General features: G+C 35.3%; 1 protein-coding gene across 1 annotated transcript in view; it reads left to right on the top strand.

Annotated features, from left to right (window-relative positions):
• The window catches only part of EXOC5 (exocyst complex component 5), a 70556-nt gene that overhangs the window by 46779 nt on the left and 10671 nt on the right, over nt 1–13106 (top strand). The window contains exons 12-13 of the mRNA XM_046009546.1: nt 1534–1681; nt 11505–11613. Coding sequence (XP_045865502.1) covers nt 1534–1681; nt 11505–11613 — 257 coding nt within the window. The remainder of the gene's footprint in view (nt 1–1533; nt 1682–11504; nt 11614–13106) is intronic.

Below are 13106 nucleotides of genomic sequence, written 5' to 3'. Positions count from 1 at the left end.
GGTCTCAGCCCATTTGATTCTAGAATGAAGAAGAATGACTTAAGCAGACCCATATAATTAGAATATAGAGTACACTCAAATCAGTTTCTTGTTTCCCAGTTGGTCATATACTAAATAATGATCAGGGAATGGTTATAATTAGGAATGAGAAGTGACGTCTGAAAGGCAGCAGCAAGTAAGGGAAGAGAAAAACTAAAGAACAACCATGAGAATTAAAAAAAAAAAAAGTAATAGTTTGGGTTGCCTCGCTGGCTCAGTCAGTGGAGCATGCATCTCTTGATCTCAGGATTCTAAGTTCAAGCCCCATTTTGGGTGTAGAGATAACTTAAAAAAGAAAATAAAATCTTTATTTATTTATTTTTAAAATATTTTATTTGTTTGAGAGCGAGAGAAAGAGAGCATAAGCAAGGAAGGATCAGAGGTAAAGAGAGAAGCAAGCTTTCCGCTGAGCAGGGAGCCTGATGTGGGGCTCATTTGCGGGACCCTGGGATCATGACCTGAGCTGAAGGCGGATGCTTAACTGAGACACCCAGGCTTCCAAAAAATAAAATCTTTTTAAAAAGAAAATTCAGGGGCGCCTGGGTGGCTCAGTGGGTTAAGCCGCTGCCTTCAGCTCAGGTCATGATCTCAGGGTCCTGGGATCGAGTCCCGCATCAGGCTCTCTGCTCGGCGGCGAGCCTGCTTCCCTCTCTCTCTCTGCCTGCCTCTCTGTCTGCTTGTGATCTCTCTCTGTCAAGTAAATAAATTAAAAAAAAAAAAAAAGAAAAAAAAGAAAAAGAAAATTCATAGTGGTCTAGAGCTAGGTATTCTAGGAGCAAAAGAAATCCAACCTTCTAAAGATACCACCATATAGTAAATGTTCAAAGTAACCCTCAATCATTAAGAAAAGCTAAATTGTGTTTAATATATCTTGTTTAATAATGATAAAGAAATGTGCAATATGCTTAAATGCTTAAATTTATTTAAAAAACACAAAATTTTAAAGTTTATTTTAAGCAGGACTGTTAGTTATATTAACTTATTTGGAATAGTCCACTGTATAAGGAAACCAAACAAGAAACTTTTGACTGTTGAGTCAGAATTTTAGAGCGGAAAGAGACATTAAGGGTCATAACTCCAAATATACTCATTTTTCAGAAGATAATTTTCTGTTTAGAGATTAAGGCTTGAGGCGCCTGGGTGGCTCAGTCGTTAAGCGACTGCCTTCGGCTTAGGTCATGATCCCAGCATCCTGGGATCGAGCCCCGCATCAGGCTCCCTGCTTGGCTGGAAGCCTGCTTCTCCCTTTCCAACTCCCCCTGTTTTGTTCCTTCTCTCACTGTGTCTCTCTCTGTCAAATAAATAAATAAAATATTTTTTTTTAAAAAATAAGAGATTAAGGCTTATTTCACTTTATGGAACTAATTATTGGAATTAGAACTTTTAGGTCTGGCAATTAGTCCATTTTTTTTTTCTGATGATGTATACTAAGTTGAAGAGTACTTGAAATCTGTGTAAAGTGTTCTCTTTTCATTTGTTGTTATGATGCATTAGTATTCAGGATTTGAAAGAGAAAATTAGACAACGTACCAACTTACCACTGGGGCCAAGTATCGATACTCATGGGGAAACTTTCCTATCTCAAGAAGTGGTGGTTAATCTTTTACAAGAAACCAAACAAGCCTTTGAAAGATGTCATAGGGTAAGAGTATTTATAAATTTATTTTATTTATATGGTTGCGTTTTTTAATCTTTGCCTTGTTTTTAATATATAAATGTGCTCTCTGGTTAGGAATAACTATTTTTTGTAATAAAAAATGATAGAGGGTTTGTTTTGGAGAACAGAATTATTTTAAAATTATTTAGAAGCATATTTTAATATAACTTTAAAGTTGAATATACAAATTTTTCTTCTGTAAGCGATGTTAAATCAAGAAATGAAAGGGAGGTTTAGAGCCATCTCATAAAGAAAGAGAGCATTAGGGAAAGAAGGGTGTTTTAAGAACCCAAATATCAAAGGAAAAGTTGACTCCCTTAAAATTTAGAATTTCTGTCCAACAAACAAACTTTAACAAAGGAAACAGATAAGTCACAGCCGGTGAGAAGGTATTATAGCCAATATTATTAGCGAAGATTATGTAAAACAAATAGTGGCAAATAATTGTATAGCATATGCTATGTCAGTGCTCTTTAGATATACACCAGCTCATTTAATCATTGTAACAACCTTGTGAGGTTTTTATTCCATTTTACAGATGAAGAAACTGAGACACATATACTTCTTAAGCAGTAGAATGGAGAGTTGAGGTAGTCTTAATTTTTTTATTTTTATTGATATTATATGGTCTGTATTTTATATTGATGGACAGTAAATCAGTATAAATTACTTATATAAATAGTATATATATATATATATATATATATATATATAAATAAATAGAAAACAAAGACTAATAAATGCCCATGTGGGTTCTCAGTACATAAAGTAACTATCATCTGACTCCATTATATGTGGTAGCTAAGAGTGAGGTCTCTGGAATCAACCAGAGGAGAACTCAAAAGCTGGCTCCACCACTTCCTGTGGCCAATTACCTAATGTCTTTAGAGCTCAGATTCCTTACCTACAAAGAGGAGATAATATATGCAAGTTATTTTGAAAGAAGTTTTGATAAACATATGTAAACAAATACAGAAAATGTAAATTACCAATAAGATATTCAATCTCACTAATAGGAAAGTGAAACTTAAAATGGGAAAATACTATCTCATTCTCCTTCAGTCTGCAAAAAGTCTGATGATACTAAGTGTTGGTAAGGATAAGGAGCAATAGAAATTTTCTTATGCTACTAATGGAAGTAAAAATTGGTATAGTTTGGATAGTAACTTGAGAATTCCTTAGAGAAACTCATAGGTCTATATACCATATCTAACATCACAGCAGCATTGTTTATCATGGTGAAAAATCAGAAGCAAATTAAGTGTGCCTCAAAAAGAAAATTGATAAATTGACATTGTTTATACACTAGAAAGCTGTACAACAATTTAAATGACTAAACTAGAGTTCTATGTATCTTATATCTAAAAAATACAGTGTTGAGAGAAAAGAACAAGATGGGGGAAAGATATATGCAGTACAGTACCACTATATAAAGTTTTTAAAAAGTAGAAGAATACCTCATATTGTTTAGGGATGTGCACAAGCATGAACATGATAGATTCAGGGTAGTGTTTGCCATGAGGGAGGGGTACCTAAGGGACTTTATTCATATGTAGGACTTCCCTTCCTCCTTCCCCCCAAAAAGAAAAAAAATCTGAAGTACATTTGGAAAAATGTTAACATACGACACATCTAGGTGGGTGATGGGTATAATTGGTAAATTACTGTCTCTAGTTTTCTGAATGCTGGAAATAATGTTAAAATATTTCTAAAGATCATTGAACTTGAAGCTGTCAACATTATATTGTTTGAATCATAGTAACTAGCTCTGTATCATACCTTTTGTCTGGAAATTAAAAGATGGAAATTCAGTGCAATCTGATCCAAGAAACATGTGTTTACTTTGTAGCAGCTGCTATGTTAGACATTGAGGATGTAAAAATAAGACATATATATTACTTTTGCATACTGTGGAGAAAGGGAGACATATAAATAATCAGTGCAAAATAGGTACACCCTGCTGGAACCAAAGACAATGCAACCAGCTCTGCCTGGTTAAAGAATTGAGGAAGAGTATTTATTTGAAAAGGTTTCAAAAAGAAGGGGACATTTTAGGCTTGAGTCTTAAAGCTACATAGGTTATCTTCAAGAAGGTGATTCTTGGAGAGAATAGTTCATGTAAAAAGTAGTATGCAAAGATCAGCTGTGCAGCATAAAATGCTTGAAATAAAAATATACCTGGGAGAGTAATGAGAAAGGAAGTTGAAAAGATAAACAGACTTTTTGCATACCATGCTTGGAAATTTAGATCTGACCTTGTAGATGATGATGATGCAAACTTTAAAGGATTATTTAAAAAGGGCAGTGTAATGAACAGATTGGTGATTTTTTCCCTTTCTTTTTAAAAAAATAACTTTGAGATACCTTTGACATTTAGCAAACTGCATATATTTAAACTGCACAATGTGATAACTTTGATGTTATGTCTACATTTCTGAAGCTTTAATTTCAGTCAAGATAATGAACAGATCCATCACCCCAAAAAGTTTCCTTTTGTCCTTTTATAATCCCCCTTTTCTCTCCCTTCATTTCTGTCCTCAGAGAACCACTGATCAGCTTTATGTCACTGTAGATTTGTTTTCAAAAGGAGGGTGACAATAGGATATCTTTAAGAGGTTCATTAATTTTCTAGAATTTTTTGTAAATACTAGATTTTTTAGAAATTCATCTGTGCTGTATATGTTACTTAGTACGCTCCTTTCTGTTGCTGAGTTGTATTTCCTTTCATGAATATACTGCAGTATATCTACTTACTTATTGATAGACATTTAGGTTGATTTCAGTGTTTCACTATTATGAATGAAGTTACTGTGAACAGTCACGAATATGTCTTTATGCAGACATATGCTTTCATTTCCCTTGGGTATATACTTAGTAGCAATATGGCTGAGTCATATGGTATTTCTTTTAAAGGAACACCCAAACTGTTTTCCAAGGTTGTTGTTTCTTTTGATATTCCCACCAGCAATGTGTGAAAGTTTCATTTGCTCCCCGTGATCTCCAACATTTGATATGATCAGTCTTTTTAATTTTAGATAGCCTAATGATACGTAGTAATATCTTACTATGGTTTTAGTTTGCATTTTCCTAATGACTAATTGAGTATCTTTTCATGTGTTGATTTGCTATTTGTATATATTCTTTGGTGTATTTTGTGTATTCTGTGCATTTAAAAAATTAAGTTATTGTTATCCTTTGAGAGTTCTGTATGCATAGATATAATAAATGATATATTCATTTATCAGATAGATGATGTGCCAATGTTTTCTTTCAGTCTGTGACTTGTCTTTTTAATCTTTTAACAGTGTTTTCAAAGACTAGAAGTTCTATTTTATTTTATTTTCTCAGTGTTCCATGATTCATTGTTTATGCACCACACACCCAGTGTTCCATGCAATACATGCTCTCCTTAATACCCACCACCAGGCTCAACTAATCCCCCACTGTCCTCCCCTCCCCACAAATAAAACCCTTAGTTTGTTTCTCAGAGTCCACAGTCTCTCGTGGTTCATCTCCCACTCTGATTTCCCCCAATTCACTTTTCCTTTCCTTCTCCTAATATCCTCCATGTTATTCCTTATGCTCCACAGGTAAGTGAAACCATATGATAATTGACTCTCTCTGCTTGACTTATTTCACTCAGCATAATCTCTTCCAGTCCCGTCCATGTTGATAGAAAAGTTGGGTATTCATCCTTTCTGATGGAGGCATAATACTCCATTGTATATATGGACCATACCTTCTTTATCCGTTTGTCTATTGAAGGGCATCTTGGCTCTTTCCACAGTTTAGCAATTGTGACCATTGCTGCTATGAACATTGGGATACATATGGCCTTTCTTTTCACATCTGTATCTTTGGGTTAAATACCTAGTAGTGCAATTGCCGGGTTATAGGTTACCTCTATTTTTAATTTATTTTTTTTTTAGATTTTATTTATTTGACAGAGAGAGAGAGAGAGAGATCACAAGAAGGCAGAGAGGCAGGCAGAGAGAGAAGGGGTAGTAGGCTCCCCGCAGAGCAGAGAGCCCAATGTGGAGCTCTGTCCCAGGACCCTGAGGTCATGACCTGAGCCAAAGGCAGAGGCTTAACCCACTGAGCCACCCAGGCACCCCTACTTTTAATTTCTTAAGGAATCTCCACACTGTTTTCCAAAGTGGCTGCACCAACTTGCATTCCTACCAACAGTGGAAGAGGGTTCCCCTTTCTCCACACCCTCTCCAGCACTTGTTTAATGTCTTGTTAATTTCGGCCATTCTAACTGGTGTAAGGTGGTATCTCAGTGTGGTTTTGATTTGCGTCTCCCTGATGGCTAATGATGATGAACATTTTTTCATGTGTCTGTTAGCCATTTGTATGTCTTCTTTGGAGAAGTGTCTGTTCATGTCTTCTGCCCATTTTTTGACATGATTATCGGTTTTTTGAGTGTTGAGTTTGAGGAGTTCTTTAGAGATCTTGGATATCAGCCCTCTGTCTGTAGTGTCATTTGTGAATATCTTCTCCCATTCCGTGGGTTGCTTTGTTTTGTTGACTATTTCCTTTGCTGTGTAGTAGCTTTTGATCTTAATGAAGTTCCAAAAGTTCATTTTCAGTTTTATTTCCTTTGCCTTTGGAGACATGTTTTGAAAGAAGTTGCCGTGGCCGATGTCAGAGAGGTTACTGCCTATGTTCTCCTCTAGGATTTTGATAGATTCCTGCCTCACGTTGAGGTCTTTTATCCATTTTGAGTTTATCTTTGTATATGGTGTAAGAGAATGGTCGAGTTTCATTCTTCTATACGTAGCTCTCCAATTTTCCCAGCTCCATTTATTGAAGACACTGTGTTTTTTCCACTGTATATTTTTTCCTGCTTTGTTGAAGATTATTTGACCATAGAGTTGCGGGCCCATATCTGGGCTCTCTGCTCTGTTCCGCTGGTGTATGTGTCTGTTTTTGTGCCAGTACCATGTTGTTTTGGTGATCACAGCTTTGTAGTAAAGCTTGAAATCAGGCAACATGATGCCCCAAGTTTTGTTTTGCTTTTTCAGCATTTCCTTAGCCATTCAGGGTCTTTTTGGGTTCCATACAAACTTTAGGATTGCTTGTTCCAACACTTTGAAAAATGCCGGTGGAATTTTGATCAGGATGGCATTGAAAATATAGATTGCTCTGGGCAGTATAGACATTTTAACAATGTTTACTCTTCTGATCCGTGAGTGTGGAATGCTTTTCCATCTGTTTGTGTCTTCTTCAATTTCTTCCATGAGTGTTCTCTAGTTCCTTGAGTACAAATCCTTTACCTCTTTGGTTAGGTTTATTCCCAGGTATCTTATGGTTCTTGGTGCTATAGTCAATGGAATCAATTCTCTAATTTCCCTTTCTATATTTTCTTTTTTTTTTTTTTAAAGATTTTATTTATTTGACAGATAGAGACCACAAGTAGGGAGAGAGGCAGGCAGAGAGAGAGAGAGAGAGAGAGAGAGGAGGAAGCAGGCTCCCTGCCAAGCAGAGAGCCCGATGCGGGGCTCGATCCCAGGACTCCGGGACCACGACCCGAGCCGAAGGCAGAGGCTTTAACCCACTGAGCCACCCAGGTGCCCTTTCTATATTTTCATTGTTAGTGTATAAGAAAACAGCTGATTTCTATACATTGATTTTGTATCCTGCTACATTATTGAATTGCTGTATGAGTTCTAGTAGTTTGGGGGTGGAGTCTTTTGGGTTTTCCATATAAAGTATCGTGTCAGGGTGCCTGGGTGGCTTAGTTGGTTGGGCGACTGCCTTTGGCTCAGATCATGATCCTGGAGTACCAGGATCGAGTCCCGCATCGCGCTCCCAGCTCTGCGGGGAGTCTGCTTCTCCCTCTGACCTGCTCTCTCGTGCTCTTTCTCAAATAAATAAATAAGATCTTAAAAAAAAAAAAAAAGTATCATGTCATCTGCAAAGAGAGTCTGACTTCTTCTTTCCCAATGTGAGTACCCTTTATTTCTTTTTGTTGTCTGATTGCTGTTACTAGGACTTCTCGTACTATGTTGAACAACAGTGACGAGAGTGGACATCCTTGTTGTGTTCCTGATCTCAAAAGGAAGGCTGTCAGCTTTTCCCCATTGAGAATGATATTCGCTGTGGGTTTTTCATAGGTACATTTTATGAAGTTTAGGAATGTTCTCTGTATCCCTATACTTTGAAGAGTTTTAATCAGGAACAGATGCTATGTTTTGTCAAATGCTTTTTCTGCATCAGTTGAGAGGACCATGTGGTTCTTCTCTCTTCTCTTATTGATTTGTTCTATCACATTGATTGATTTGTGCATGTTGAACTGCCCTTGCATCCAAAGACTAGCAGTTCTTAATTTTAGTGAAATCCAATTTTACACTTTTCTGTTATGGATGGTATTTTGTATATAAAAAATCTTTGCCTAAATCATGGTCACAAAGATTTCCTATTATGTTTTCTTCTAGTAATTTCACAGTTTAAGGTTTTACATTTAGTTCTGTAATTAGTTTTGAGTTAACTTATACATGTCCCATGATGTATGGATCAAAGTTTAGTTTTTTTTTGCATTTAGGTATCCAGTTGTTTAAGTGTTATTGGAAAGACTGTCCTTTTTCCACTAAATTACATTGGAACCTTTGTCGAAAACTGCTTGACAGTTTATATGTGAATCTGTTTCTGGACTCTATTCCGTTCCATTTAACTATTTGTCTTTGTGCCAATACTACACTGTCTTGATCATTGTAACTATTAAGTCTCGAATCACATACTGTCCATCCTCTAATATTTTCTTACAAATTATTTTGCGTTCTCATTGGTCTTATAATCAGTTTTTCAGTCTCTGGGGGAAAAAGTTTGGGATTTTGATTGCATTGAATCTATAGTTGGGTTTGTGGAGAAGTGACATCTTAGTAATACTGAGTTTTCAGATACACTACGAATAAAGCATATCTGCTCATTTATTTAAGTTTTCTTTAATTTTCCTTACCAGAGTTTTATAATTTTTAGTGCTATTTTAATGTGAGTGGTATTTTTTTTAACTTATATTTTGGATACACTATTGTTAGTGTAGAGAAAAACAGTTGATTTTTGTATGTTGACTTTACACCTACCCAAACTTACGTATTAGTTCTAATAGCCTGTGTGTGTGTGTGTGTGTGTGTGTGTGTGTGTGTGTGTGTACTGCACAGGATTTACTATATAGACTATCATGCCTTCTGCCAATAAGCCAGTTTTACTTGTTCCTTTCTGGTATAGAAACCTGTTATTTTGTTCTCTTGCATTATTGCATTGCTCAGAACCTCCAGTACAGCGATGAATGGAAGTGATGAGAGCAAATACCTTATATTACTCTTGATCTTAAGAATAAAGCATTGAGTCTTTCACCATTAAGTATGACATTAATCATAGGTTTTTCCACAGATGCTCTTTGTCAGATTGGGGAAATTCTTTTATTTTCAGTTTTCCGAGTTTTTATAAGATTGGTTATTGGATTTTGTCAAATGCTTTCTTTTTATTCTGTTAATGTACTGAGTTACATTGATTTTCAAATGGTAACCTTTCATTCCTTTGATACCCTCTTGGTCATTGTGTATTATCATACGTATATTTTGTTGGATTAGGTTTGCTGAATTTTTTTGTTTAGAGGTTTTGTGTTTGTGTTCATGAGGGATATTGACTTACACATATATTTTTTCACACTATGTCTTTGTCTAGTTTTGGTTGTCAGGGCAATGTTGGCCTTGTAGAATGAGTTGGAAGATAGTTCTTCCTCTTCAATTTTCTGGAAGAGTTTGTTTAGAATTGGTATTACTTATTCCTTAAATGTTTAGAAGAATTTATCAGTGAAGTCATTTGGGCCTGCAGTTTTCTTTGTGAGAGTTTTTAACTACAAATCCAACTTTTAGAATAGATTTAGAACTATTTAAGTTACCTATTTCTTTTTAATTGAGCTTTGGTAGTTTGTCTTTAAGGATTTGTATATTTCACACAAATGTTTGGAATGTGTTGGGATTAAGTTGTTCATGATATTTCCTTATTACCCTTTTAATATCAGAAAAGTCTATAGTGATGTCACCTCATCATTCTTGATATCAGCAATTTGTATCTTTTTTTTCCTGATCAGTCTGATTTATCAGTTTTATTGATTTTCCCAAAGAATCAGCTTTTGGTGTCACTGATTATTCATTTTGTGTTTCAACAATTTCCACTCTGTTACTTTTCTTCTGCTTACTTGGATTTCATTTGCCCTTCTTTGTTTAGTTTTGTAAGGTGGAAATTGAGGTCATTGATTGGAGACAGTTTTTCCTTTTCCAATATAAACATTTAGCCTTATAAATTTCCCTCTAAGGTAAGCTTTAACTGCATACCACAGATTTTGATATGTTGTGTTTATTTTCATTTAGTTCAGAATACTCCAATGAGTGATTTAGAAGTGTTTTAGTTGTCAGCTATTGGGGTATTTTTTAGTTTTTTTCTGTTATTTGTTCAAATTTGATCCTGTTGTGGTTAAAGGACATACTTTGTATGATGTGAATCCATTTTAAATTTGTTGAGACTTGTTTTCTAAACCAGGATATGATCCAACTTTGTAAATGTATATCCTGATGTTGTTAGATGGAGTATTCTATAAATCTCAGGTCCAGTTGATTGACAGGGCGATTTACATCTTCTATTTGCCTATCAATTTTCTGTCTACCTCTTCTGTCGATTATTCATGGATATATGAATGTATACAGGCGGGTGGAAAATTTATTCTTTATTGTTTGTTAAGAGCATCTGTTGAGCATCACTGAGCAAAAAAGGGAGGTGAAGATAGTGGTAGAGCCACTAGTGAAGAGTAAACTTTGAGGTGGTATTAAGATCAGGAAGGGAATTGAGTAATACCAAATTGGGTCTTTAAAGGTAAATGAATAGCAACTACAGAGGCAACAATCAGTTGATAAATAATATAGGAAGCAGTAATAAGATTTCAAGAGGTAGTTTTCTAACTTTTTAAAAGATATAGTTTTCTCACTCTAATTACTGATAATTCTTCTGAGTAGTTAATCATCAGCAGTATAACAGAAAAATGAACATTTATTATTGTTAAGTTTACTGTGTACCATTTGTGCTTAAAATACTTACGTAGATTTTTATATTTTTATTCTCATCTCAGGACTAGGATGTAAGTAATGTTAACATTGTCCCCACCTTACAGATGAAGAAATTAAGGCCTGTTGGGGTTAAGTAATATCTTAGGGGTGATGAAGCTGGGCTTTGAGCCTGTCATATTTTATAGTGCATTTGTTACTGATTTCCCTATTCCTATCCCTCAATAGAATAAAGTATCCTTTTTATTCTGAGTTTTGCTAGAATAGCTTTCGTTAAAGTTGGTGACTCTGAAATTTCTTTGACCACAACCTACAAGAAATGGATTTTACATAGCAGTCCAGTGGATATTTGTTATATGTATGTGTATGTATATGATGTTTTTGTGTGTATTTATTTCATAAAACTATATTGACTTTAATATGGACATTATACTTTATTTCCTGTTGATTATCTCATTGATTCCCTCTTTCTTTGTTGTCACAATCCACTAATGGATTGCAACCCAAGTGAGAAAAACATTGATCTAAGCCAGGAGAATTGTATGGAAATAGGGAGCATTGTAACTATGTGTCAGTGTATGTGAGTGAGGCATTCGGAGTGGAGAGGAATAGGCATAAGTAATTGTTTTGATACCTGAATACTGGCTACATCTTATACAAAGTTGATTGCTTTTAAAAAAAAAAAAAAAAGCACTTTTAAAAAAATACTGGAGGAGTGATGTATTTGGTTTTTGTTTTTGAAGCTCTCTGATCCTTCTGATTTACCAAGGAATGCCTTTAGAATTTTTACCATTCTTGTGGAATTTTTATGTATTGAACATATTGATTATGCTTTGGAAACAGGACTTGCTGGTAAGTATATTTATTTGTATTATACTTTGTGTTAAATCCTTTGATCATGCTTAACTATATGTGTAATGTGTTGTATATATTCAACACTATATATATGTCAAATTCAGTTCAGTGCAATGAATAATGCTTTTTGAGCATCTGTAATGCAAGAACTGTCAGGTGCAGAAAGTTACACAAAGACAGTTCTCTCACATTACTTACATTAAGCAGGACAGGGTAAGCTACACAAGTCACTACAGTGTATGGCAGAATGAGGTACAATGTTTAAGTTATAAAATATCAGAGGAGCAGAACTGAAGGTGAAAGCAGTTCTGGTTGAAGCAATTGAGTAATGTGAAGTTTAGAAAGGAAAATATTCCAAAATAAGCCTGGAAAGTAATAGATTCATATTAAAATTTTTCCTTTGCTTTTCGTCTTTTGGGTTTACTGGTATTAATAGGATAATAATGATTTCTTTCCTATATTCCAGCCACATTAGTGCAGTTTCCTCCTTGAACTTTCCACCTGTTCAGTGTGCATCTCAAATTTAGCATATCCCTACTGAAACTCTTTTATCTTCCATTTAAACCTGGTCCACTCTCATTCTTCCCCATGTCCTTAAAAAGCATTACTATTTACTAGTTGCGCAGGCCCCAAACATTGGAGTTGCCATAGTTCTTCCTTTTCATCAAACCTGATAGCCAGTCTATCAGCAAATTCTATCAGTATACTTCAGACATAACTTTAATTCATCTACTTTTCTCAAGTTCTACTGATGCCACCCTAATTTAAATGCCATCATCTTTATCCACTCCTAACTGGTCTTTCTGTGTCTTCTCACTTCTCCACATGACTGACTCCACGTTAACAGTCAGTTTGATTATCATTTCCTTGTTTAAGACCCTTTATGAACTTCCTAATACTTTTAGGGGGAAAACAATAACAAACTTTACAAAAACATGGCTTTTGATCTGTCGTCTTCTTATGTGTTCATCCGCTTCTCATACTGTACTTCTTCTCACTACCTTAGCCATCAGCCCCTCTGACCCTCATTCTTTTTTTTTCCTGACTCAGCTTTCCCCCTATTTCCCAATTCCTTTTCCTTTAGCTCTTCTCATGCCTGCTATTTCAACCTCTAATCTCAACTGAGATATCATCTTCTTAAAGAGGGTTTTGTGGATTACCCTAGCTAAGATAGCCCTCTAGTCTCAGCCTAGTTACTCATTATTTCATTACTCAATTAATGTTTTTCATAACACTTATCACAATGAAATTTTCATCTGTTGATGTCTGCTTCCACTTACCAGAATTCATTCATTAACATACCTTTTAAGTGCCTACTCCTGCACTCATGGAGCTTTCATTCTTAGATAAGATCGATAAATGACTAGAAAGTGCAATGAAGAAAATAAAACTGAGTAAAAGATAGTGAGAAGTGTTGGGGAGGTGGGAGGAAGAATTCAGGAGCAGAGGACTTTTTTAGAGAGGTGGGTTAGATAATGCCTCTCCAAGGA

The sequence above is a fragment of the Meles meles genome, chromosome 6, assembly GCF_922984935.1.
Source record: "Meles meles chromosome 6, mMelMel3.1 paternal haplotype, whole genome shotgun sequence".
Classification (NCBI taxonomy): domain Eukaryota; kingdom Metazoa; phylum Chordata; class Mammalia; order Carnivora; family Mustelidae; genus Meles; species Meles meles.
This window is presented reverse-complemented; position numbering and strand designations above follow the sequence as displayed.